At 35.8% G+C, this 25,541-nt stretch overlaps 4 protein-coding genes across 6 annotated transcripts; 2 read left to right on the forward strand and 2 right to left on the reverse strand.

The window, feature by feature from the left end:
- Nucleotides 1–150: 150 nt before the first annotated feature.
- Nucleotides 151–3,499, reverse strand: LOC145638546 (uncharacterized). The gene is made up of 3 exons (XM_081689527.1): nucleotides 1,209–3,499; nucleotides 977–1,116; nucleotides 151–622 (listed from the first exon to the last, which is right to left on the reverse strand). Exons 1-3 carry the CDS (start codon nucleotides 3,483–3,485, stop codon nucleotides 307–309), a joined length of 2,733 nt encoding a protein of 910 aa, XP_081545653.1. The 5' UTR covers nucleotides 3,486–3,499; the 3' UTR covers nucleotides 151–306.
- On the reverse strand, nucleotides 3,496–13,886 carry LOC145640668 (uncharacterized). The gene is made up of 14 exons (XM_081691907.1): nucleotides 13,761–13,886; nucleotides 12,148–12,210; nucleotides 11,442–11,996; nucleotides 10,051–11,223; nucleotides 9,637–9,964; nucleotides 8,906–9,161; nucleotides 8,576–8,792; nucleotides 8,130–8,482; nucleotides 7,297–7,815; nucleotides 5,814–7,008; nucleotides 5,357–5,710; nucleotides 5,022–5,259; nucleotides 3,605–4,129; nucleotides 3,496–3,500 (listed from the first exon to the last, which is right to left on the reverse strand). Exons 1-14 carry the CDS (start codon nucleotides 13,884–13,886, stop codon nucleotides 3,496–3,498), a joined length of 5,907 nt encoding a protein of 1,968 aa, XP_081548033.1.
- A 2,179-nt stretch (nucleotides 13,887–16,065) lies between these two features.
- On the forward strand, nucleotides 16,066–22,613 carry LOC145638547 (tRNA-specific adenosine deaminase TAD1-like). Of its 3 annotated transcripts, none has more exons than XR_014114667.1 (11): nucleotides 16,066–16,280; nucleotides 16,445–16,565; nucleotides 17,403–17,566; nucleotides 17,688–17,819; nucleotides 18,259–18,372; nucleotides 18,887–19,056; nucleotides 19,131–19,203; nucleotides 19,290–19,409; nucleotides 19,728–19,815; nucleotides 20,730–20,844; nucleotides 21,815–22,612. XR_014114667.1 is itself a non-coding variant. In XM_081689529.1 (11 exons), the coding sequence occupies exons 1-10, from the start codon at nucleotides 16,124–16,126 to the stop codon at nucleotides 20,838–20,840; spliced, it is 1,215 nt and encodes a 404-aa protein (XP_081545655.1). In that variant the 5' UTR covers nucleotides 16,066–16,123; the 3' UTR covers nucleotides 20,841–20,844; nucleotides 21,815–22,613. The 3 variants fall into 3 exon arrangements, 2 of the variants coding, with proteins under 2 accessions (XP_081545655.1, XP_081545654.1); XM_081689529.1 differs by having other exon boundaries at nucleotides 17,442–17,566; nucleotides 19,131–19,207; nucleotides 21,815–22,613; XM_081689528.1 differs by having other exon boundaries at nucleotides 19,131–19,207; nucleotides 21,815–22,610.
- Nucleotides 22,611–24,549, forward strand: LOC145638548 (uncharacterized). The gene is made up of 5 exons (XM_081689530.1): nucleotides 22,611–23,134; nucleotides 23,312–23,504; nucleotides 23,738–23,802; nucleotides 23,887–24,100; nucleotides 24,184–24,549. Exons 1-5 carry the CDS (start codon nucleotides 22,827–22,829, stop codon nucleotides 24,547–24,549), a joined length of 1,146 nt encoding a protein of 381 aa, XP_081545656.1. The 5' UTR covers nucleotides 22,611–22,826.
- Nucleotides 24,550–25,541: the final 992 nt, after the last annotated feature.

The following is a 25,541-nucleotide window of genomic DNA, read 5'->3' on the forward strand; positions in this document are numbered from 1 at the left end:
ATTGGATCGGAATGAAATTAAAACCAGATTTTTGGAACGGACAAGTTGAGGGAGTTCAAATTTTGGGTCTAAATTGTATTCTAAATATTAAAAAAAATACTACGTACTAAATAAACACCTCAAGATGACTTAGTACATTATCCTCAAGATGATCATGATCAAGATCACAAAAGTACAGGCGAGATGAGCAGTCAAAAGAACAGCAACTCACAAAAATAAACACACAATTTACTAAATATTAACACCTAGAAGGTTTAAGGGCATGGACATCTACAGAATAACGTAACACTTTTCCAACAGGAAAATCTATCTTCTCTTCTTCTTGGCCTTCTTCTTGGCATGTTTCGACATTATTTGTCCTTTCCCTTGGCTTATCTCAACAGCTTGACCGCCCTTTTCCTGTTTTCCAGGAGCAGCAGCTGGAGAGGCATCCATCTTCCCCTCCTCAGTCTTATTATCATCATCATTTCCTTTCTCTGCAGTAGTTGTCTCATGATCCTCTGGGAAAGTCACGTCCTTTTGAGGAATCAGCGAACTGAGAAAGTACTCAAATACTGGCTTTCCCGATAACAGCCTTCTTGCACTGTCTTCAACCAGCAACACATTATCTTTCAGATGTCCGCTGAAATAAGCATGCCTCCAAATGATTAGTATGCAGGAAAACATAAGAACTGAAGTACGTTTAAAGTGTAGTTAGTAACCTGACAAATAAATATATAAATGGACGATAAAAGAATGAAAAAAAAAAAAAAGAGCTATTATGAGGCACAAATTACAGGCCAACACAAACAGTTGCTTGATTTCAGAAGTGTCTCTTCTTCAGTAAATGTATATAGTTGCTTGAATTCTGTTGTGACTTGTGACAATCGGCTATACTGAGAGATCAAGCCTTACACGTTCATGAAAAAATCATAATAAAGTGTATCTTTAAGCAACACTACATATATATTGAATTAGATTAGAAGTTTGAACTGACCTATTTAAGGCTGCTGATAATAGCTGTAACTCAAGAAGCAGACAATCACCTTCTTCCTTGTACTCGTCAGTGCAAGTATTATGTAACAATGCCATGGATATTGCGTTCGTCAGAAGGTCATATATTATGTCAATTTGAACCTGTAAATTGTAACAAAGATCATTGTATACAAGAACTAATAGATTAAAAACAAAAAGATGAATATCTGTTTCAAAGAGAAATTCAGAATTACCCTAATCTTTGGGACATTAGACACAAATCTATTCCAGCTTTTGTCATCCTTGTTTTCTACCAGCTTGAACAAATCAAAAACTTCCCATAAATCACCATCTTGGGACTCACATCCTTCATTCTTCTTTTCAGGTAATATGGAGCCGCATGTAGTACCTGATTTAGTATCAGTGGCATTGACTCTATCTTGACAACCATTCACCTTCTCTGGGAACAGGATTCTGAGCAAGTCCTCTTTACTCTGGCCAACAATATCAAGAGAAATGGCACCCTTGCAGAACACTTTTGGACGGGTTTTTCCAGTCCTTACCACAACCAGAGGATCATTAATTGCACTAAATGCTTCAGCGATACCATTGTTGATGCCAACCTTCTGACATTTGTGAATAGCATTAGAGAAGTCATATGGTAATTGCTTGATAATTTCCCAGCTTAACACATCTTGAAGTTCCTGCAAATAGCTATTAGAGTTCAGATGAACTACGCACATTAAAACAACTAATCTCAGTAGCAGCACAGGGAAATTCTCCTTTGCACTGATGCCAGATTTTTTTACCCATAGCACCGTTTCAGCTCTGTTCATAAGAAGCTGATGAAGTATGCGAGCCAAAAGAAAATAAGTATCTCTCAAAAACACAGATTTTTCGCCGGATCTATCACTGACAGACACCCAATTTTTGCTGAAATTGGAATCTTCTTCAGAATGAATAAACCATTCAACAAGAGATGATCTTGTTGTCACTAAGAAGCCTTGAAGCCCCAGGAGGGAAACTATTAGGCGGTCAACTAGATATAAGAAACAGACAGGTGATATGTAATCTCCTGTCCTCCAATCTGCATCATATACATCCCTTAGAGCTCTCTGAAGTTTGCAAGCAAGGGACTCTTCCAGTTGAGTTTGAGCCTGAGCTTGAGTCGCAGAACACTGAGAAATGACCTGAAGAAGCGGCTTCCAAGGAGAATCAGTGTTGAGTCTTCTCAAAACCATTCGTGAAGATGGAATTTTACCCTTAGGTGAACCAAGAAGCACCATGGACACACGTCCAAGCTGCCCAAATGTCATTTTATCAGTCCCCTGGATGTTAGTTAATATGACATCTTCTAGTATTTTCCTAGAGATATCTACCTCCCTCAAAATCATCATGTCTATGCTAACAGACTTTTTCCATTCTAAAGGAAACACACAATGAAAGTGTTCTGTTATTGAAACATCAATGTATCTCTGAAGCAACCTCTCATCCTGAGATCTCAACTTCACAGGTTTATAGGAGGATAGCATCTGTGCAATTTCATAAACATAGAGGACTAACCTAGACGTGCTAAAATCTGACAATGAACTCTTCCGAGGGTTCTTCCGTAGTGCTTCAAGAACACTCAACACTTTCATGCCAGTAGAGAGTAACTCCATGGACCAATGGTTGTTCGCAGCAGCTAACAAGTGCTCCGTACCAACCGTTAACAATTTCCCAAATTTTTGGAAATAACTTTGGTCACTATCTTTGATCCAATCAGCATCAGGGTATAGGCAAACATAAACAGCGCTCGTACTAGAAGACAGTTTCCGAACCCCAAGGTAGTTCAAACAGAATTCCCCAAGTTCTGCAATATCACTAGATTCACTAACCTCTACTGCCCCAAGGAACTTGAATATTCTCAAAATAATCTCTTTCCAGGAGTTCCAAAAGTAAATTAATGTTTCAACCGAGACCTTGTTTCGGGAAATCCTTTCCAGATGCATGGCCGAATTCTCTGTGATGTCCCTTCCCCGTTCAAATTTGGAAATATCAACTTGAAGCATTAAGTCCAGAATTCCTTTAGTTGATAGTATCACCCCTCTCCTATTGTTATGACGTTGAGAGATGGTCAGCAATTGTTTCATCTCAGGCAGAGAATAGTTTCTGTTCATGAAAATCAGGCTATCTGTACAAGCAGTCTTATAAAGATCACGTGGCTTGATAATATGAGCAGAGGCTTTGGCTTTCATTAGCAGCTCCTCCATCTGTGGGAAATTTTTTAACGGCCAACCTTTACCATCAGCCCAGAGACAACCGGCAAGAGCGTACCACAAAAGAAGTTCACATGCTTCCTTGTGAAGCCCGCCCTTTTCCAGTAGATCTGCTTCAAGCAGAAGCTCCCCTCTTTCCCTTGCAATATCAGCAGCCTTTAAGAAGTTACCTAATTCTAACTCCAAATCCAGAAGCTCATAAAGGCACCCCAAATTCTTGAGAAAGGTTTGCATGGAATCCTCTGAATTAAAGGCCTTAACAAACTTCATCATCTCAATCTTATCATCCTGATCATACAGAGAACGAGCACAATTTTCTAGGAACACTTGTTCAATCAAGTCTAATTCTCCACCCGTTTCCTGGTGTTTCCAATTATGAATGAACTGTAGACCTAAGCCATACAACTTCCCTTCTGAGCAAGACGAAAGGCACTCTGAGAAAAGATTACACTTGGCAAATACCTCGGCAGCACACTCATGGTGCCCAGCCAAGGCTCTTTCCCTAGCAATATCAGCAGCCTTAGAGAAGTTTCCTAGTTCTACTTCCAAATCCATAAGCTCATCAAAGCACCCTACATTCTTGAGAAATGAGTGCATGGACTCCTCTGAATTAAAAGCCCTAACAAATTTCAGCATTGCTACCTTGTCACCCTGCTTATGTAGAGAATGAGCACAATTTTCTAAGAATACTTGTTCAATCATGTCTAAATTTCTATCCATTTCCTGGTGTTTCCAATATTGAACATACTGCAGGCCTAAGTCATACAACTTCCCTTCAGTGCAAGACAAAAGGCACTCAGAGAAAAGATTACACTCAGCAAATACCTCAGCAGCGCGGTCATAATGTCCAGCAAAGGTGAAACAGTCACCGGCTTTTTTAAGATTAGAAAAATCACCCAGCTCAAAATATATTATACCTGAGAAGATACATGCCTGAGTCAATATGAGTAATTCCCACAATAGATAAATCACATAAAAAACCAAGCATTATTTTCATTTCCAAAGAAAATCACATCAGTAACAAGATAATGCTCTTTAATAAACCTAAGATAGCTCGCATTTTAGATAGATGATTCTCAAGCTGAACTGAAAAACGTTAAGTTTAGAAAAATCGAAGGCTATCGAAACAGGTATACACAATAGTTCTTAGTTATCTATTAGAATCAGTCAGTTACCTTTTAAAAAATGACATAATGACAATTAATATATCAGCAAGTTGCCTTTCGTAGTTCTATATGTGAGTACATTCCCAATTTCCCATGATTTCTGGTTGCAAACTACCACATGCTTTCCCCTCCCTTATACATAAACCAGTACAATCAAACAAAGATTGACTTTAGTATTTTATAAACAAACAAAATCAAAGCTCTAAAACAGCTATGCTATTTTGTGCTACAACTGTTACAAGGTAATAAGTAAGATGCAAATATGAAAAGGATTATAATCCTATTACTATTTACAGGTTTCAGAATTGAAAGCAAATCAATAACCAAAATAAAAGATTAAGATCAAATTTCGGCATCTTATATACATTTGATAGGTTTCGGCTCAAAATCATTTTATTTTTATTATGTAACATAAAATGAAACCATTCTACAACTGCTCAGCGCTAGATTGGAGTTTCTGACTTCATAGCCCTATACTTGAAATTTTTTGTAAGAAAATATGAGATCATTCAATCTCCAGAAATCAGTGGGTTAAAACAGGCTGAATAATAATAATCATATGTGCCTCTAGATCCCAAAAGAAGTGGGTTTAATATAAGTCTCTGCAAGAAAAACAAGTCATATCCCAAGGGCAAGGGCATACCTGCTCTATCATATTCTTTCAACTCATAGAAGCAATCCGCAGCTTTCTGGTACACATTTATGCTTTCAAAAAGCTCAGCAGCTTGTCTGAGAATGGTAGAGGCTTCTTCAGGATTCAAGAGATAAGTTCGATCAGCAGCTGCCTTAAGCCCAGCAGCCTTAGCATATGTTTCCCAATGCCTATCACCAGCTCTTTCAAAGCACATTGTAGCCACCTCATAGTTTTCAACTGCTAGCAACTGCAGATTAAAACAGAACTATCATATTGTGAAGGAAAGATATCATTAAAATTTTAGAGTAGAAGTGCGCATCAAAGTTAGATCAAAACAGACAAACCTTTCTGCCCCGAGCTTTCCACTCCTCTGGACTGCTTGCGACTTGCATTGCACGTGCAAGTGAATCATCCAATTGCCTGATCTGAACCACACATAACTTCTTCCAATAATCAAATATAGGTTTTGAAAGATCCTCTTTGTTCTCACAAATCCATAATCGTTGCCGTGTGCGAGTGATGGCAACATATAGCTGCTTCAATTCAGAGCATAATACATTGTGCTTTGCAGGATTGAAATTGGGAAAGGACGGTTGCAAATTTGTATCAAGTAGATTCTGCAACTTCATAAACTCATAGATCACTCTCCATTGATTTTTTAGCGGAGACGACCCAAAGAAGTTGTACAGGAGTACATCCTACAAAGGCAAAAGTATATATTACAATTTACAACCATAGTGTATCTAATTGAGAGTACCATTGAAACTTGGACTTTTATATAAATATTCTAATTTCATTTACCTGAAATTCCAACCCTTTGCACTCAACTATTGTTAGCACAAGAGCATGTTTCCCTACATAACTTGATATTTCCTTTCGATCACAATCATCCCGCACAAGTATCACCTGCTCAGCTCCAAAACCCACAAGATTACTACTGCCCATATTGCCAGTATTGCCAAAAATTGTGACAATAGCATTCTCATCGGACCCAGACTCAAGCAAGATTGGAGCTTCTCCAAAGATAAGACTATTCTCAGGTTTCAAAATGTCAATAGAATGAGGAAAGAAATGATAAATAAGATTTATGACACTTTGTCCTAACTTTAGTATACCAGCATGGGTACGAAAGTTCTGGCTCAAATGGAAAATCTGAGAAATATGTCCTCTCATTTGGCTTCCACTAGCCACATCATTTCTTTCTCTCGTCAAAAACTCTTTGTAGAACAAACATCTCACATCCTGAAACCGGAAATCAATCCCTCTTGCGATTGTCTGAGCTGTATCTCCAGAAAAAATAAAACCTTCATCCACATTTCTGCAGACATATTTAAACAGGGCAATCTGTCTCATTGTCAGGTCCTGAACTTCATCAATATAAACAAAATCAACTATATCACCAACATATCTTTCACACTTGAGCCGTCTATGAAGATCATTCACAAAATCTGATAAATCAAATTCTCCTCTTTCTAATTTCATCTTCTCATAAGTCAGGAATATGTCATATATCATCTCTCTCCTCTGCCGACTTAGAGTTGATGTTCTCCCAGCAGAAAGAAGAAGATAATCCTCTAAACTAAGCTTACCATCATCAGTTTCTCCTGTTTGGAGACCACCTTTAATGATAGAGATTATCTCAGTAAAAACTCTGGAGGAATCAAGCTTCTTCGTAAGCTGTGAATTGAAGTGAGGCCAATAAACCAAACTAAATTTCTCAAAGTTGACCTCTTTCCTTTTCATAAGGAAAGTGATGGATGTACTGGTATTTCCTCCATAAGAAAGATCTAGATCACCATGAAATCTTTCAAAGTAAGAACTACCTAATGTACCGTCAAGCATGAATAAAAACTTGTTAAAAGTTAACACAAGAGGGTATGACTTTGGATGAACTTCAACAAATGAGTCTGGGATACCACTAAACTGCTCGCTGTCATCAATAACATCAGCATCAATGGGGTCACTAGCCAAAGAAGAACTCTCCTTACGAGCAAAACTGCACGACAAAAACGGTAAAACCAGTTTTACAGAAGAATCAGAATTAAGCAAACACTAACATGCAGGATGCAGCAGAGCTTAAAGTTAAAGAACAATATATCAAGTCTACATAGAAGCAAGCTAGCAAAGTCAACAACTGGCATAGGAAATAAGTGGTGAAGGAATTAAAATGGTGATATATGAATCAAAAATGACACCGGCACACCAACATTGGCACCATACACATCAAACAAAGAACCAGAAAGGGAGCTAGAAAAATCATGGGAGGACACACTCCACCACATACCTTTTAAGATGAGAAACATGTTGTTTTATGGCATAGCAAAGTTTTGGACTAACAGTCACAAAAAGCTGGCGTAAGACATTTTCACTCGCTGCATTCCCATTGGAATGGGTGACATCCACATTGCCGGAATCTTTATTTACTTCAACCAAGCCTTCAGCAGCCATGTGATGCAATTGCTCTTTCTGATATAATTTCATCGTTAACACAGTTGTCTTTCCAGTACCAGAGCGTCCTAAAATAAAGGAGCTTTTTGGGTGAAGGATTATTTGATACTCCTCATCCGTTACTTCAAAGGGCAAGTCCAAAGCTTTACCATCAGCATCAGACAGCAAATGACCTACTATGCCCGCAGAAAGAGAGTAAAACTTCATCAACAACAAGCTTTCGCTCACTTTGGCATTCTCAGCATAGCATGTTCCATCTAATTCACCATCAGAAGCAGTTGTTGACTCAGCATAGTTGCTCTTAAATCGGACAATGTCAATTGACTTGCTCCAAGTCCTTGGGACCTCTAGCTCCCTAAATCCATTAAATAAGATTATTAAAAAAAGGCAAAAGCTAATGAGCGCCCCCGGGGCGTTAGATAAGAGAATTAAAGTGCAAATATTAGAGTAAAATTAACATTAATTACACCGAACGACGCGTGATTTTGTCATGAATTCCTAACTTAATACCATTTCAAACAATATAATTTATACTTATCTAACGCCCCGGGGCGCTCGTTAGCAAGATCGTTAAAAAAAAATTAGAAAGAACTTTAGAAATCAATGTATTTCAACTCTTTAACAAGGCAGGGGTATCTAATTCAAGAGATAATGGAGAAAAAGGAATACCCCTCAAGACTACGTTCTTTGCAACGACTCAAGAAATCATCAGTGAAGGCTCCATATATGCTATCAAGTCTTTTAACCAGCTTTGACACATCTTCCAATGGCAAAACATCCCAGATCTTCAGCATTTGGACGTACACAGAATCTTTCATGATATCATTCGTGCAAATAATGTAGCGACCTTCAACTTTGTATTGTTTGACAATTTGCACACTACTCTCACAAACAGGGTCAGCTTTGATTTTCTTAGGTCGCCACCCATTTGAGAGTTTCACAAGCAGATTCATAACTGATTTTTTTGCCCGGGTTGAAGGAAGCTTTGAAAAGCTTTTCACAAAATTGTCACTAAACAAAACCTAGACAACACAATAAAAATGTGTTATAAAATGCTAGACAGTCTAAAGATCCTGGAAAACTGATTCATCAACAGAAAATGGAAGAGAACATACCTTCCACCTGGCACTTTTAAAAAGTATACTATCCTTATTAAGCAAGTCATCAAGTTGGTTAAGCTCCTTCTTGATATCTATCATGGCTTCAGTCAAGCTCTTATCTTCATCAGCATTGAAAAGACAACGACGCTCTCTAGCATCGTAAACTAATCTTTTCCAAATTGAATCACTTAAAAAAAGTGTTTTTTGATTTCCAAGTATCCACAAACAGTGCCTGAACATAATGAACAAATTCATACAGTTGTCTTATGGTACAGTTATAAAATTTTAAAATGAGAGATATAGAAGGACAGACAAAAATGAGCAACACAAAATTCACAGCCATACCTTGCCCTGGTGAGAGCCACATTCATACGTTGTGAACTTGAGAGGAACCCAACTTCACCAACATTATTAGACCTTACTGTTGATATAATTACGATATCCTCCTCTCCACCTTGAAAGCCATCAACAGACTTCACCTTCACTCCAAAATTTTCGAGTTTTTCATACCTTTTCCCTAGCAACTCCTCAATGGCCACAACTTGTGCAGCATAGGGTGATATTACACCAATGACAAGCCTTTTAGTTGAGTGACGCCATGCTGTAAAAGAAAGCAAATTTTGACAATTATTTGATCAGACTGAAATATTTTAGCAGCTATCATAAGGAGACCACCCAGGAGAGTATATAAACCTCCTCGGAATTTTTTTTAAAAGAAGGAAAGACAAAAAAAACAGAAAGCACTCCAAGGATAGTATTCATAACTAAACAAGGAATGGTATCTTCTTGTAAACTCTCCTCAAAAGACTAAGAGGCTCTAAGAACTCATGAATTCCATCTCAATCAGTCTTAAACAGGTTAGTTTATCTATCAGTCTACCCACACCTGTCAATATAACATTTGTTTCATCGCTTGATATATATATAAAAAATAAAATAGAAAAAAAAAATTAAAAATAAAAAAATAATTCTAGTTTCATGCAAAAGAAGGGAAAAAAAAAAATCATAATAGCAAGAGGATACTCAAACCATAAGCATCTAAATGGCATATTATCCCCGCAAATTATCAAAACATACTCTTGTAAAGATTATGCAGAATTTTAGCCACAACTGCAGCCTCAACCATATTTCTGCGACTACGTCCATCATCATCAACCTCCTCTCTTCCCTCAGAAACATTTATGAAAGAATAAGGCCCATACATGAGCGCTGGAAGATATTGTCTCTCATAGCACTCACTCCGGACACTAGGAGCATCCAAAATTTGCTTAAGATAAAATTCTGAATTAGGAAAAGAACTAATTGCAGGGTGCATCCTGTATTGCACATTTAGCAGGTGTTTTGGCCAACCAAGCAAACTCAGTCTCTGAAATAAGCTTCGTCCAAAACCAGCATTCTTAGATAGCTGCAATAAAAACCATATAATATTATATGTGGTAACTGAAAGTTAAGTGAAAACGAAAAACAATAGTATTTCGACCTTTAACATACCTCACTCTTAACCAAAGCTGGCAATTGGCATTCATCCCCAAAAAGAATAGCATGCCTTAGACCAGGCAGTTGCAAAGGTATCGCTGATTCGCATTCCTTCAACTGTGCAGCTTCGTCTATGACCAGAAGACTTAGTGGCTCTATCGGTGTAGTGTAGAGCTTATAAGAGCTGGAAGCAGTGCAAAAAATTAAAGATGCCATCTTAAAACAGAGTTCCATTATGGATTCTTTACCCATGATATTCGGAAAGAGAGCACCAAGAGATTGATGCAGAGTTCTAAGGATGGAAATGCACTCTCTCCTATGTGCTTCAAGCAAAGGCATGTTGTTAAGGCCAGCCCCATCAACCAGAGAATCTTCATCTTCCCTTGAAGAAAAAAGTTCCAACAGTTCTTCGGAACTCAATTCACATTTAAACAACAACTTTTCAAAGGATTCAAGGAGATTAATAAGAAGGTTCATGAACTCAAGATTGTGTTCTCCAATGTAACTATTTGATACATGAGTGCATAAAAGAAAAATACAACGCCTGACTGGTTGTACAGCAGCTTTAAAACGATTTCTGACAAAAGTAAGAAATGGTTCAATCTGGGGTACAGTAACAACTTCATCAATGCTTTGATCCTTCACCTTAATCAATTCATTTTCCGTGTAAACTTTATACTGTGAAACACAATCCTCAAGGAAATTAAACAGGGATGGAAAGCAACTCCTCCATCCAGTTAAAGGCGCAAAACACTCGGTTAACCTTTTGACGCGATAGTCAAGATATATATCTTCTATGTTTGAACCTACCCTTAACCGATCTTTGTTTCCAAACAGAAGTATATCTCCCAAAGAGTCGGATGTTCCTACTGAATCCCTTTCAGAAGAATTCATAATTAGTTCTAAAAGGCGACCGGCTACTTCTGTGATGGCAACATTTGTTGGAGCACATATTAAAGTCCTAACAGTCAACCTCCTGAGAAAATATAGCAGTGTACCGAGTGTTTTTGTTTTGCCTGTCCCTGGCGGGCCCCAGACAAGTTGTACCTGAGACGTGTGCTCAGATTGTGTTGCTTGCAGTGAAGTTATAACAGCTTCATATTGAGATGTATTCAGACCGGAAGAAATCTCCATACAAAGATCTTCAGACAAGATGCTACAATTACTGGATTCACACGAATTATGATCCTGCAATTACAAATTTTTTTCAGTTTAAAGGCTCATTCTTGGAAACAGGTATATTCAGAAGCAGCTTGTCATAAAGGTCATCTTAGCCTGTTTGTTAATCATTTAAAACCTGCATGTTAAATGATGTAGCTGTGCACTAAAGGCACTTGACAAGCAAGAAATAACACACAGGAATGATGTAGTATGTAAATAACCATGTCAATTATTTTAACACTTACCACAATACTTCTTTGTAAAGCTCCCTGGATGATTCTCACATTTTTAAACATCTGAAGGGCATTCCATATTCTTTTATGTGTAGTGCTATTCATCAAGAATACCAAAAAATGAGAGCTAAAGCTGTCATCTATCTCCTCTATGTCCCTTGATGATATAACTTTGAAAGAGGTCAGTGAACCATCATCATCTATCTCGTCCTCATTGTAATTTTTGGAAATATATGTGACTGAAGCCAGAACCCATGTTTGTGCCAGCATTTGCAGATCATATATACTTTCAGGCCGAGATTTCACAAGAGCAAATACATCACCAGGCAATGTTTTGTATGGCTCCTTGCCTCGGTCATTGTACCTGTTTCTCCATTCATCTATTTCAACACTATACAGTAATTGATCACGCTTAATTTTTTCACAGGAAATTATTTCAGCATAAGGTGCCCTTGAAATGATCTCCAAACTTGAACGAAGATCAAATCGTGTCTCTTCTAATAGTGGGTAAACAAAAGAGCTAAAATACTCCATTACTGTTTGAAATGAATCAGGAATCTGCCTGATCTGAAAAGAATTGAAGACAAATGGCCTTATATCAGTTTTTGTTTAGTGAAATTAGTTTACAGATTAACTTTGACACTAAGTCAGTGCTAATAATACATATGTATCTGATAATAGCCCAATATTGGAAAGATGTAAACACGACACAGTTTACAAGTAAGATTCCACAATCAGAGTAATCACCATTATCTGATACAGTGCAATCACAAAAATCTTGCTGAAGTAAAATCAACAAAATACTTACAAAATTTCATCACAGTAGTACAAGATTTTAGCATTAAATTACTTTTCCAGCCTCTTATTGTGTGAGTCCATTTAAGCAGACATATGGGACAATAACTATACATGTTACAGACAAAGTCCAATATTAATCACTTAGTAAGTGAGAACAAACAGTGGGATTATTAAGTGGTACTCCGTTTTGCATAATAGTAGCCAGAATCTGAAGCCAATCATCTTGAACTGACTCGAAAATGATATAGAATGATCTTTAAACTAATCTGCACAAGAGATTGTCTACCAGAGTTGAAACCGAAAACCTTTCACTTGATCAGGGACAATTCCAATACTCCTAATTGTCATTGTAGTTAGTACATCCCAAAATGTTAACTAACTATAAATGGAACCTTTAGTTTTCCCATATAAGATATAACCATATAAATGGATAATTTTTGTTGAAGAATGTACTTCCTGTTGTCATACAAACACTTTTAATTGATCCCCAAATGTATGACTTCTTTAAGCCAACCAAATGACCCACCCAGCAAAGTCATTGTACTAGTATCAATAATCTTACAAATACATAGTAGTATTGATTCCTTCGGGTTTTTTTTTTTTTTTTTTGGGGGCATGTAATTTCAATGAAATATGTGGTTTAAGAACAATCTTGAATACATGGTTGAGTTTGCAACTACTTGTAATCGGAATTAAAAGTAACATCCCCTTTGGTGACTAAAAAAGCACCAGAAATGCACAAAAAAAAAAAAAAAAAAAAAAAGGTAACAAGTTTGATTATTACTCTTAATAAATATAAATCGTACAAAGTTTATTTTAATAAATTAATAAAAGTATCATTTGAAAATATAAACATGGGAGTACAAAAAAGTCAGGAAATTCACCACCATGATAAATTGATAAATTTCAATTTTATTCAGAATTGACTACTGTACATAAATTATCAAATGGGCCTTCCAACCTATTTTAATCCCTTCCCCATAAGAGGTGGGTCTACACTCTAGAAGGTTCAAATATCCGCAACCTTATCATAAGCCCCTAACCCTAACTCGTAAAGTCAATAGGCCTACCCGTATGAGATGGGTCTAGAGAGTAGAGAGTTCAAATGTACACAACCTTATCCCAAAATCTCTAACCTTAACTCGTAAATTACCAACCGTCGAAAATAACTCCGATATAAAATCCAAACCCGAACTTGAAATGATGAATTCCATCAATTGTCAATTGTCATTACTTATCAGATAATGGTAAACACACAATCATAAACAAATCGTTCAAGCATAACCATCATTTATCAAACACCCTAAAAATTACTACTACTCAATACCCATCATTTAAAAGCAAGCACACCCGGATAACAATTTAATAATAAAAATTATATCAACGCATTATATCAAAGTATTAAACACAGATAATAATAAAAATAAAATTCATATCAAACCATTTATATCAAAATCAAAGTAATAAACACAGCAAGAAATATTGGACCATATATAAGTATAGTTGCAAAAATATGGAAAACAAAAAGAATACCTTTTCACTGTAAAAATGATCATTGAAAATGTCATCAATAGACCATGAAAAAACCATATCAAGAAAACTAACGTTACTCGCAATTCTGTCATTTGTATCATCAGACGATAAACATGAACCCTCCATCATCATCAACAACTAACTGCAATAAAATCATAAAATGAAACTATATATTATAAATAAACAAATACTTGGATAAACCCATTTCAATAAATAGGACAAAAAAGATTTCTTAACCATAAAGGAAATTAAAGGAAGTAGTACAAACCACTATAAAGAAAAAAAGTTGTGCAGGAAGAAGAAAAGAAAACCCGGTAGAGTAAGAAAATGTACTGAAAATATTATTTATAGCGAAATAGGAGAATTTGAAAGGACATTAAACAAGATTAAACATTTAATTAATTAATTACGAATATAAAAAAAGGAGATGAATTTTAAAGGATTGGTTGCTTTTTATTGGGACATTGACTTGGCGTTGATTCTGCATTGACGCTTGTTCATCAAAAAAAAAAAAATGCTTAAGGTAAATTATGGCTAATACCAACATTTTGTAAAAAAAACTTTATTAAAAAAATAAATTTAAAAACGAACCGTCAGTATAAACCAGTAGAAATAAGTTGTGTAAAATGTTTTTGATCACTCGAGTACACCCCTACTAGACTTGTAGACTAGCAGTTGACACAACTCACACAAGTAACGCCTATGTATATCACTTACATTTTCCCGCTTCTTTTCTCCTACCTATTAATTGTTGAGCACGCTTTTGGATTTGGCTAGGTCTGATTTACGGTATGGTTCATTAGTTGCGTGTTATGTTTAACTTCTCCAAAAGGAATATGTTTAAGTTTAATCATGTCTTGCTTGCGCGTTTAGGCCATGTTTGAATTGTGTTTTTTTTAGTTTTAGGGTCTGTTTACATTTACTTAATTTCAATTCAGTTAAGCTCTAATTATTAGTTCAATTCAGCTCCTAATTTTCCTCTCTCGTAAAATATTTATTTCAGCTCAGCTCAGTCCAGTTCAGTTCCAATCAGTTCAACTCCAATCAGTTCAGCTCAACTCTATAAATGTGAACAGGACCTTAGTTGTGTTTTTGTGAGTAAAAGTGTTAAGAGTTTTTTTTTTTCAATAATTTTATGTTAGTGTTTCATATTCACTTTTTATTAATGGTGCATATCAACAAGTCAAACCCTTACCAAATAAGGAGTACAACATGAACATTTGCACAAGGTCTCAATCTTATACCATCTTCTGTTCAAATGGTTAAGGACTTTAGCCTAATTAATTAGCAAACAATTTTTTGTTAATTGAATTATCTTATTCTTGGCTAAGAGCAACATATATAATAATTACTTGAAGTTTATGGATCCATCACCCTATAATTTTGCAAATTCATTTATGCAGTGCCGCAATTTGATGTTCTTCATTTCTGTATTTTTCAAAATTCTTAAAAAATCAGTGAAGATTGTACCAACAAAAAAAATTATTGAACTACTTTTGTGATTACATTCTTAATAGTTAAACCTCTCATTTTATTTTGTACAAATTATACTTGCTACGTCACACATCAATGAGTAAATGTTACGGATTACTTAGAGAGGTAATGAGACAAGGTAAATAATTATAAACGTGTTAATCGTTGGTGTGGATTGTAATTTAGACTATCCACCCTATACCTAGCTCCCCCGCCAATAGCTTTTGCTTTCAGTTTTGCATCCCTTCCTTTACTCTCTCCATTTTTTAAATTGACTTGGCCCGATTCATGGTGTGGTTCATTAGTTGCATGTTATGTCTAACTTATCTAAAAGGTTGATGTAGGCATGGCTCAAGAGTCAAGGCACCACGTGTTTAAGTTTAACCATTTCCAACTTCTATTCTCATTTCCCATCTCACAAACACGTACTCAATATGTGTGGTATTGAATGATAATGAAATAGTGAACATTTTGTGAAAAAAAATACTCGTAGACTTGAATATAACTTTTTAAATGTACTCGTAAATAGTATTTATTCTAGGTCACGAGATTATACGGTACATACTATTACGACTTCGAGTCTATGTTATTTTACTGGCCAAATTACACTTAACAAAAGTGACACGTTTGAAAATTCTACCTCATAAAAATAATAACTTTTTTTTTTGCAGCCTCGTAAAAATAATACTAAGTATCTTAAGTGATTAAAAGCTTCTCTACCAATTTCAAAGGATTTTGGATTGATTCACCGCCCTCTCTAAACACATGTTGGATCCGAATAGCCCAATAATGTTAGTAGAAAACTAGAAATTGAAAAACCGAACGGCCGAACCACCATTCGGAAGCCATGAACATACACAGTTACCGGTGCTATTGGTGATTTGGTGGTAATGGAAGAAATTCAATCGTTTGGAGGAGGAAATTTATGGGGAGATATCATTTCTGACAAAGTTTTCTCTCTCTTCAACTCTCTTCCTAAAAAGGGCAAACCTCAAGGCCGTGAAGTCACTGTTTTGGCTGCTTTTCTTCTATCGTCTCCTTCGCAATGTAACCCCATTTCCCTCCATCTTTTTATCTCCTCAATTGGGTCAATTCTTACTAATTAGTATTTCCTTCAATTTATCGACTTGATTTAGGCTTACCCTTTTGATTTTATGGGTTGAATTTGAGAATTAATTGCTGAAAGAATGATGAAACTTCTGGGGTTGCAGATTTGGAGGTGGTTGCTTTGGGTACTGGGACTAAGTGTTTGCCCAGATCAAGTCGGAGTTCAAATGGGGATGTTGTCAATGATTCTCATGCTGAGATTATTGCTAGAAGAGCTTTGTTAAGGTAGTGATTATTTTGTGTTTTTGATGAATATGGGTCTTATGACAATTATGTTAGCCTACCCCAAATCATTTTGGGACGAGGGCTTTGTTGTCGTTGTTGATAGTTGTAGTGTTGTATTAGTGATATTATATACTTCTATGTGATTGAACATTTAATGGTGATAGGGAGATTTTTTTTTGCTGTAGTGATATTATATACTTCTATGACAATTTGAATAGATGTACACTTGTTTGTTTTAATTGGTTCATGCAAGTTTAATTCTCGGAACATGTTCTTGATTATTTGGTAGATTTCTGTAGTTGCCTTAGTGAGACTTAGTAAAATTGGAGATAATGGGATGTTAGTTTGGCCTATTCTTAGCATTTATTTGATTTAGGTGATACTTTAAACGCGTAGTATGCAAAGGGCTCACTGAAACACCCCTGTTGTTGAGGTTGTGTATGTGGATGACTTTGTGCTAGATCACATTAAATTTGATGTTTTGAGCTGCTTAGACATGTATTATGTGTGATTTACAGTGGCTGCAATCAATAGGAATTGTAATCAATTATATATCATGGCCATTTGTGCCATTTGAATGATTTGATAATGAATTCATAAACCACCTTATCTGGTATATACCTTAATATGTTATGCAATTTTGTTTGGCGCTTTATCTAAGTCTCATTTGAGCTAACATTATATCTTAGTTGTTCAGTGACCATTTTGTGGTTGTTATTTGTTAAAGACTTAAAGTACGTCTTAAGCAGAATATCTTTCTGAAGGAAAATAGTTAGAGTTACCTGATTAATATAGTGGCAACTTCAACATTTTTGTTTTCTCTATGCAAAATATCAGGTTCTTATATTCACAAATTCATTCTTATTGCGATTTAAGTGAGCAACCACAAGGTGCCAATGGCAGAAAGTTGCCTATTTATTTGGAGACTGATGGCTCTGGTCAAGGGCGATACAAGATCAAAGAGGGTTGGAATTTACATATGTATATTTCACAGCTTCCATGTGAGTCTAGCTATATCTTATTTCTTTCATCTCTTGCGGGATAGTGATGTGTCCCAAATTATCTTTTGATAATTATTTGTTCACTTTTTGCCTTTTTGGGATTTCTGTTATATTTTTATAGGTGGAGATGCTTCACTTAGTTTGCCACAATCGTTGAGAAATATTTCCTTTGGAGAAGAGGTCCCAGCATCATCAACAAATGTGTTTCATCCTCCCGGAGAAAAAACTTCCGAAGCTTTATTGAAGAAGAATGGTTGAATGTATTCTTTCATCTTCTCTACCTCTGCAGTTATATGACTTGGTTACATTATATCGTGATACATTATTTTACTAGATGCATCTTGTCTGCAGCGGCTTCTACAGTAAACAGATGTTTCCATACAGCGTATTGTGCTTTTGATTGAACATGAAATCAGTAGAAGTTTATTGAGTAGAAGAAATTTTGTAGATTTATTGTATGGACTTTATGAGATGATGCCTGAAACCTTATAAATGGGGGAAGGCATTGCTAGATCCTCATGTTATAATTAAAGATTACGAAATAATCATCATTAGTTAAGATCTATGGTGCATTACATATATGTCAGATTGTGTTAGAAAAATGTAATGCATATCCCTTGTCTATGGATTTTCATCATGTGTTAGTCTCTAAATATTGAAAATTGTTCTTGGTCACTTTATTTTTTTTGCAGGTGACTGTCCAACAATTACTGGCTTAGTTCAAAGAAAGCCTGGCCGTGGTGCCACGACTTCTTCTGTTAGCTGTTCTGACAAAATAGCACGCTGGAATGTTGTTGGAATACAAGGTCAGTCATCAGTCACTGGAGGGTTCCATGTGTGTTAAGGATTATGATCTTTTAAAATAAAGCCTTGAGCAAACAGACCTCAATTTTGATGTAATTTCTTGTGTGTCAGCTCTGTTTGTGAAGAAGTTTGGTAATTTGATCTTTCTATTGTCAATGAAAAACTTAAAAAAATAGGTTTAGATCTTTTAAATTTATTCATCCTATCCATGGAAAATGCTAGCAACTCCACACATAACAAAAGGGAGCTATAGAATGCATAGAAGAAAAAAAAAAGCAGCAAAGATTAGTCAAGATTGGAGTTAACTGTTTCGGTCATGATTTGTTGGGATAAAGAACAAAGAATGTAGAAATCTACAAGGCAATCAGAAACGCAACGTTGGTCTTCTGAATATGAGGAAAAAAATAAAAAAAATTACAAGTCTGTTTACGAATAGAAACATCATTTATTTAACTGTTACACATAGATCTATGGTATGTCTTTGATAACGAGATGTCTACTTTACTTTCGTATCAGGTGCAATGCTTTCCTACCTGCTCCAACCTGTTTATATTTCTTCAGTCACCATTGGGCAATCATGCAGTAGTTCTCAAACCCTTTCCCTGAAGGAAAACTTGAGGAGGGCATTGTATGATAGGCTAACACCTATATCAAATATGTTAGTTGATCCTTTTCTAATTAATGAGGTATGCATAGTGTGTTAAATGTCAATGCAGTATGCACTTCGGCTCATCATAAAAGTGGCCTCTTGATTTTGCAGCCTTTATTTTTTGAAGCTCCTGTCCCACCTAAGGAATTTCAGCATCTTGGTTCTGCTCAGGCGACTTTAACGTGTGGGTGAGTCTTCATTTGGTTGTTCATTTCCTGGTGGTGGATATGTGACTTTGAGTTGCAAAATTCAAGCCACGGTGCTGTGCAGGTACTCCATATGCTGGAATAAACATGAATTACATGAGGTTATCCTTGGGACAACTGGAAGAAAGCAAGGAACCTCTTCAAAGGGAGCATTATTTCCATCCACGGAGTCATCCTTGTGCAAGTAACTTTTAATTACTGTAATATATTTGTTTGCTCAACTTTTTTTGTTCATGGTAATGTTTCTTAAGGATAATTATCACTTGGCTGAATTTTTTATAAATATTTGTAAAATTATTAAATTCTGGTAAGTCATGTACTAAAAATGTTTTAAATGACTTTGCTTACATCTGGACAACTTGATCTCCTTAGAGGCTTGAACTTTGTTAGGTTATGGTGGTAGTGTTGATAATATTTGTGTGTTTATAGTTATAAATAGTGTCAGGTACTCAGGTGTCACTCTCTATCTCATGTCTTATATTCATTACTGTGTATATTGCAGGAGGAGATTGTTGGAATGTTTTTTGTCATCGAGGTGCAATTCTTTGGATGATTGGAAAAACAAAACGATGTCATATAGAGAACTTAAGGTAACATGGCATTGGCTTTGATCCCCCTTCACTGAAGTGATATTTTGGAAATGCCCTACCCCTTAGAAAGTATATCATCCTTGCATATAAAGGTGAATTAACTCTAGGAGACAGAGGCTTCTTATAATACAACCTGAGCCAACCTTAATAAGAGGTCCATTTATGGGCCAGGGATTTTGAATTACTCCATGAGACCCTAAGATGTCATGGCATGCTTAATTGTCATGGCAGTGAGTTTCTCGACCCTTTGCCTTAGGATCAGTCAGTTCTTTATCTTGATAGGGACAGGGAATGAATATAATTTGGCGGAAGAATTTCACTTTGACATGGTAGAACTCATTTGTTCAAGAGCCCAATTCTGTCTAAACCTTAATGTGAGTTTTTCTATTATGACTTGCTCCCTTGTCGTGTTTTAATATTTGGTGCCCTAGTTTTTGAGGAATCACACGATTTCATTCCGAATTGGGTGGTTAAACACTAATCGTGGTGGCGATACAGTAAGTGAGATCCTGAATTGATATTGTATAGTACTCTGTATGTTGCCGGCAGTTAAACAACCAGAGTGTAATTAATATACTTAAAAATTCATAATGTCTGCTTATCTTGTCTTTGGTAAAAAGTCTTCCCATGTGAAACAAAACAATCAAATTTCAACGAGCTGCTGGCCAATGAAATTGAAGTTTGAAGGCTAAAAGCCTCCCGTATGTCCTCTAGCTATAGCCTATATGCACAATTTGATAATATTTGAAAAAATAAAGTAAATGTCACTAGTTGAAGAATAACAGCCAAGCATCACTCCACCACTGCAATCTGTTTCACTTTCTGGTTATTTCATAAATATATAACCCCTTCCGATTGCCAGAATATGTTCCTGCTCTTCTGAAGTTCTTAATTCATTATGATATCTTTTGCAGGAAAATGCTCATGAGTACAACCAAATGTCTAAGATATTGAAGGGGAGCTCAACTTTCTGCAATTGGCTCTTGAAACCTGTTGATTCTGATATGTTCTCTATTAGCCTGTAGAGAGGTAAATGACGCTCTTTGATCCTTTTTTATTTTAATTTAAATTTATTTAATGGGAAAGTAAAGTACTTGCAGAAATGCTAACTGTTGACTGAACTAGTTGAATGGCTGTCTTTCAATGTGTATGCATTGGCATTTCATGGAAATTGATTCATCGATTTGAACGTGTCACATTCATTGAGCATTCTGAATGACTTGAAAGCTTATATATTCTGCAGTCAACCATTGAATGCAAAAGTTGAATTTTGGAAAAATCATGTATATTCAGGAATACATACAGTAGATTCCAGTTAAATTGAAAATCAGATCCAATACTTGTGTGAAAATGCTAGATTTAGAGTGAAATCTGAAGAATCTTGACCAGAAAGGCAGAAAACATCCTAATAATGTAATTTTGGTGTTTTGGGAGCTCATGAGCTTGCCACAGAAGCTGTTGAGATTTATCCCAATTTTTTTTTTCTTCTTATATCCCGTATTTGAAGGGCATGCCTTCTGTTTGATGAAAAACTTTGAAATTTTCAATACATTGACATACTACTTGAGGCAAAATTGAGCTGTAAGATAAGGATGTTTATACCAAAAAATAAATAAAACAATCTACGGAACACTTAAATGTAGCAGCCTCTACCACATAGGTTATGTGTATGCGCTCTCTTTCTCTAACACCCACATTTACCGTGACAACTTGGTTGCTACTAGTTTTAATGCAGATCCACTTTTTTCATTCACACATGGATATATTGCACTTGATTTTCACTTTGTTAGAGAGCATTATCAATTGAGCAATATGTTGATGCCCTTACGAAACCTCTTGCTTAAACTCGTCTTTATCCGTGTGCGTAGCAATGTAGCATGATAAGGGTTTAGCCTCGATCAAACCGAGTTAAGGTTACATTTATTGCAACAGAATGTAATCGGCATGAATTGCATGACATTACTGGTTACAAGATTCTGCCTTTGTTAATGTTTTGCAGCCGGGGAGATAACGTGAAGCTCGAGAAAATTCTTGGAGCAACATGTAGCATCACTTGAGCATTCAAAGGCGTAAACAATGTGACCCCAATACGTTTCAACATCATATACACAAGAAGGATCATCTTTGGAACATGCAATACGTTGGCCTAAAATACAAGAAAAAGGTGACTTGTGGCCCCACTTGTTACGAAATCAATGTCTTTAATACCATTGTTTTGCTTCCTAATTTCCATTGTAGTTAGATTTATTAAAATCTACAGTATATATGATACACTTTTAGGCATAGGCACCACACCCTGACTGCCATGACAAACGAGTTTAAGTTCTTTGGTCGGAAAACTTTGGGTTATGGAAGTTATCATGCACTCGATTGGCTAAACATAGTCACAGGACCACGATGTCAAGAGTCGAAGAAACGTGCTGTAGCTGTCAATGTCTTATTCTGTCTATTCTTGCTCTTCACCCTCTTATTTTGCTACGAACTTTTTGTTGGTTGGAGTAATTCTGTAAGTCAAATTTTAAACTTTGTTTTTAAATAGCGAATTCTTTGTTGCTATTACTCTTATATGCTTAAAAATAGATCAATTAGATATCTATTAAAAAAAAAAAAAAAAGAGAACAAATTAGATTAGATATTGGATCAAATTTCATATAATTTCAGATTTCTATGTATGTTAGGTTAAAATTTGTTCTGGTTATAGTTTGTATTTCATCAATCTGACTATTGGACTATGATGTGTTCTTAATTCCTATCTACATATATGTATTGTACATGTTTCAATCCAGAAACTACGTATTTCGACTTCTAAATCCTTGCCATCACCACCACCGCCGCCATCCCAACTATATCCTCTACATTGTGTTATCAATAGTACCGCTCAATCATGTCCTCACAATTACCCTACAAACTACATCTCTACAAATCATGGTCATCAAGCAACGTGCCCAGACTACTTCCGTTGGATCCATGAAGATCTACGGCCATGGAAGGAGACGGGTGTCACAAAACAAATGGTTGAAGCAGGTCGAAAGACAGCCAACTTTAAGCTAGTGATCCTGGAAGGAAGGGTGTACGTAGAGAAGTATAGGGATTCAATTCAAACTAGAGATGAGTTCACTTTGTGGGGAATCCTACAACTACTAAGGCGGTATCCTGGGAGGTTGCCTGATTTGGAGCTAATGTTTGATTGTGGTGATAGGCCTGTAATTCCAGCAAAGAATTTTAAGAAGCCTAATTCTGGGCCACCACCCTTGTTCAAGTATTGCTCTGATCCATGGAGTTTGGACATTGTTTTTCCTGATTGGTCCTTCTGGGGTTGGTAAGTTTTAGCTTCTTGTTTTAAATTCCTTTATTTCAACCCGAGATCAAATCTCATCTACATTGTCTCCCTGTTGCTCTCGACATCAAAGAGAAAGAAAATGGATTATAGTTATGTAATTAATTTTCCTATAATTGGTATGTAGATTTGATTATGACGCCGTGTATAATTGAGTAGGGCGGAGTGTAACATAAAACCATGGAGAAACACATCTCTTGAAATACAAGAAGGGAGCAAGATGATGAATTGGAAGGACAGGATACCCTTAGCTTATTGGAGAGGCAACCCTAAAGTTGCACCATGGAGGGCAGATTTGCTCAAGTGCAATGCAACTAACACTACTGATTGGAGCGTTCGCATCTATACTCAGGTCTCTTTTCATCAATTGGCCTGAACATTTCCATTAGGTAGTCCAATGCCAACACATACGATAAATCAACGCGTTGAAAACTTAACATGATCAAGACAACACCCTAACACATTAGTATCATTTGAGAAAGGATCATTATACATTTCATTATTGAATTGGGTCGTTTCCGAAACCAATTTGCCCTAACAGAGGATAGTAAAGTTTGAACTCAAAACATTTACATTTGATTGCAGAATTGGGAAAAACAAGCTAAAGTAGGGTTTAAAGATTCCAACCTCAAAGATCAGTGCACCCATAGGTATGGATATTAGACTTATTAATTTATTTTTTACAATAATTTTATACTATTAATCTATTATAATATTTGTTTTATGTCATAAAGGTACAAGATCTATATTGAAGGATGGGCTTGGTCTGTTAGTGAGAAATACATTTTAGGATGTGATTCTATGACATTGGTAGTAAAGCCCACATATCATGATTTTTTCAATAGAGGGATGTTGCCCTTGGTCCACTATTGGCCCATTAAGAACAACAATGATAAATGCAAATCTCTCAAGTTTGCTGTTGAATGGGGAAATAGTCACGTTGATAAGGTAATTTAACGTCACATTATTTGTATAGTGTGACTTAAATTTTTCTTAGTATTAATCTCGTATTAATCTATATGATTGGATAGGCTCATGAGATAGGGCAGGCCGCAAGTAGGTACATCCATGAAGATATGAAGATGGACTATGTTTATGATTATATGTTCCATTTGTTGAATGAGTATGCAAAGCTACTAAGGTTTAAGCCCGCGATACCTCCCAAAGCGGTTGAGCTTTGCTCCGAGGCAATGGCGTGTGGAGCTGAAGGTAACTGGAGGAAGTTTATGGAGGAATCCTTGGAAAAATCTCCAAGTAATGGTGTTCCTTGTTCTATGCCGCCTCCTTATGATCCCTTAGCTTTTAGAGGTTTTCTAGAGAAGAAAGCTAATTTGACAAGACAAGTAGAGATATGGGAAGATGAGTATTGGAAAAATTTGAACCCAAAAAAACCTTGATTGAATTACATATATCGTATTCTTGTGCATTATAAACGTTGTCACGAATTAATGACAATATGTTAGCCAACTTTCGCTCTATATATTGGTTGATATGTACTTACCTATCTCAAGACTAATGATGAATAGTGTAGTATGAATCTTTCAAACAAAAACAAACTAAATGATTCAATCTATTTCCATAATAGCCAATGTTAACTCAATCACATCATTATGTAAATTGATAATGTTTGACCATTTACTTGAAATTTCATTCTCATAAACAATACACCTAAAATTTGAGAAATAAATACGCAAAAGATTTAGTCTACCCAACAACCAAGATTTAAAATCATTAGTTAATGTGCAAGGCTTCTATTGGTTCGTGTTTGCTACAAAATTGCTAGCCAATCGTACTCTTTTCACTAAACAAGTAGTATGAGTATTTGAATTTGGCTTAATTGGTCTCTTTCTAATAGGCAAATATGTGTAATAACATGTGAAGGTAGGAAAATCCATGGCATGTAACATGGAAAAGCTAGTCATGGAAAAGTTGATTCCAAAATATTATACTTCTAAAAAGCAATTGCACCATTTTCAAATTGGCTATAATTATAAGTAACATGTAACTTGTAAATATAATGTAACTTTCCTTAATAAATTACGGAGTACAAAACATCTAATTTCTTTCTATAGAGTGTTTTTTTTTTATTGCTTTGATGAAAGGTGTTTCAACTTAATTTAAACACATCAAAGCTAATCAGTTATAATAAGGGTAATTAAGTCCAATCTAAGGTCATGTCTAATCAAACAAGGTTAATTAAGTTGAGAACACATCTAAGATGAAGTAATATGACTTTAATGTTATGTTTTTGGTTATAAACTAATAAAGTCTCAAATATAACGAAATAAATGAGATTTGATTCTAGGTTTTAAAATTCAGCTCCAAAACTTTAATCAAATAAAGTAGCTTACATTTACGACAATACGAAGATAAATTTGTTACAATACAA

The sequence above is a fragment of the Chenopodium album genome, chromosome 7, assembly GCF_948465745.1.
Source record: "Chenopodium album chromosome 7, dcCheAlbu1.1, whole genome shotgun sequence".
In the NCBI taxonomy this organism is placed as follows: domain Eukaryota; kingdom Viridiplantae; phylum Streptophyta; class Magnoliopsida; order Caryophyllales; family Amaranthaceae; genus Chenopodium; species Chenopodium album.

Bases quoted from the DNA above. Each gene is read 5' to 3' on its own strand.
- LOC145638546 (XM_081689527.1), bottom strand. From the start codon at position 3,485: ATGATGAAGTTTGTTAAGGCCTTTAATTCAGAGGATTCCATGCAAACC. The intron at 1,117-1,208 runs GTAATTCTGAAT...TACAATTTACAG, and splicing joins CTAATGTCCCAAAGATTAGG to GTTCAAATTGACATAATATA. The intron at 623-976 runs GTCAGTTCAAAC...TGCTTATTTCAG, and splicing joins TTATCAGCAGCCTTAAATAG to CGGACATCTGAAAGATAATG.
- LOC145638548 (XM_081689530.1), top strand. From the start codon at position 22,827: ATGGTTGAAGCAGGTCGAAAGACAGCCAACTTTAAGCTAGTGATCCTG. The intron at 23,505-23,737 runs GTCTCTTTTCAT...ATTTGATTGCAG, and splicing joins GCGTTCGCATCTATACTCAG to AATTGGGAAAAACAAGCTAA. The intron at 24,101-24,183 runs GTAATTTAACGT...ATGATTGGATAG, and splicing joins GAAATAGTCACGTTGATAAG to GCTCATGAGATAGGGCAGGC.
- LOC145640668 (XM_081691907.1), bottom strand. From the start codon at position 13,886: ATGGAGGGTTCATGTTTATCGTCTGATGATACAAATGACAGAATTGCG. The intron at 8,483-8,575 runs GTATGTTCTCTT...TGTGTTGTCTAG, and splicing joins TTAAAAGTGCCAGGTGGAAG to GTTTTGTTTAGTGACAATTT. The intron at 7,009-7,296 runs GTATGTGGTGGA...TTTGTCGTGCAG, and splicing joins CATGTTTCTCATCTTAAAAG to TTTTGCTCGTAAGGAGAGTT.
- LOC145638547 (XM_081689528.1), top strand. From the start codon at position 16,124: ATGGAAGAAATTCAATCGTTTGGAGGAGGAAATTTATGGGGAGATATC. The intron at 16,566-17,402 runs GTAGTGATTATT...GCAAAATATCAG, and splicing joins GCTAGAAGAGCTTTGTTAAG to GTTCTTATATTCACAAATTC. The intron at 17,820-18,258 runs GTTGAATGTATT...TTTTTTTTGCAG, and splicing joins AGCTTTATTGAAGAAGAATG to GTGACTGTCCAACAATTACT.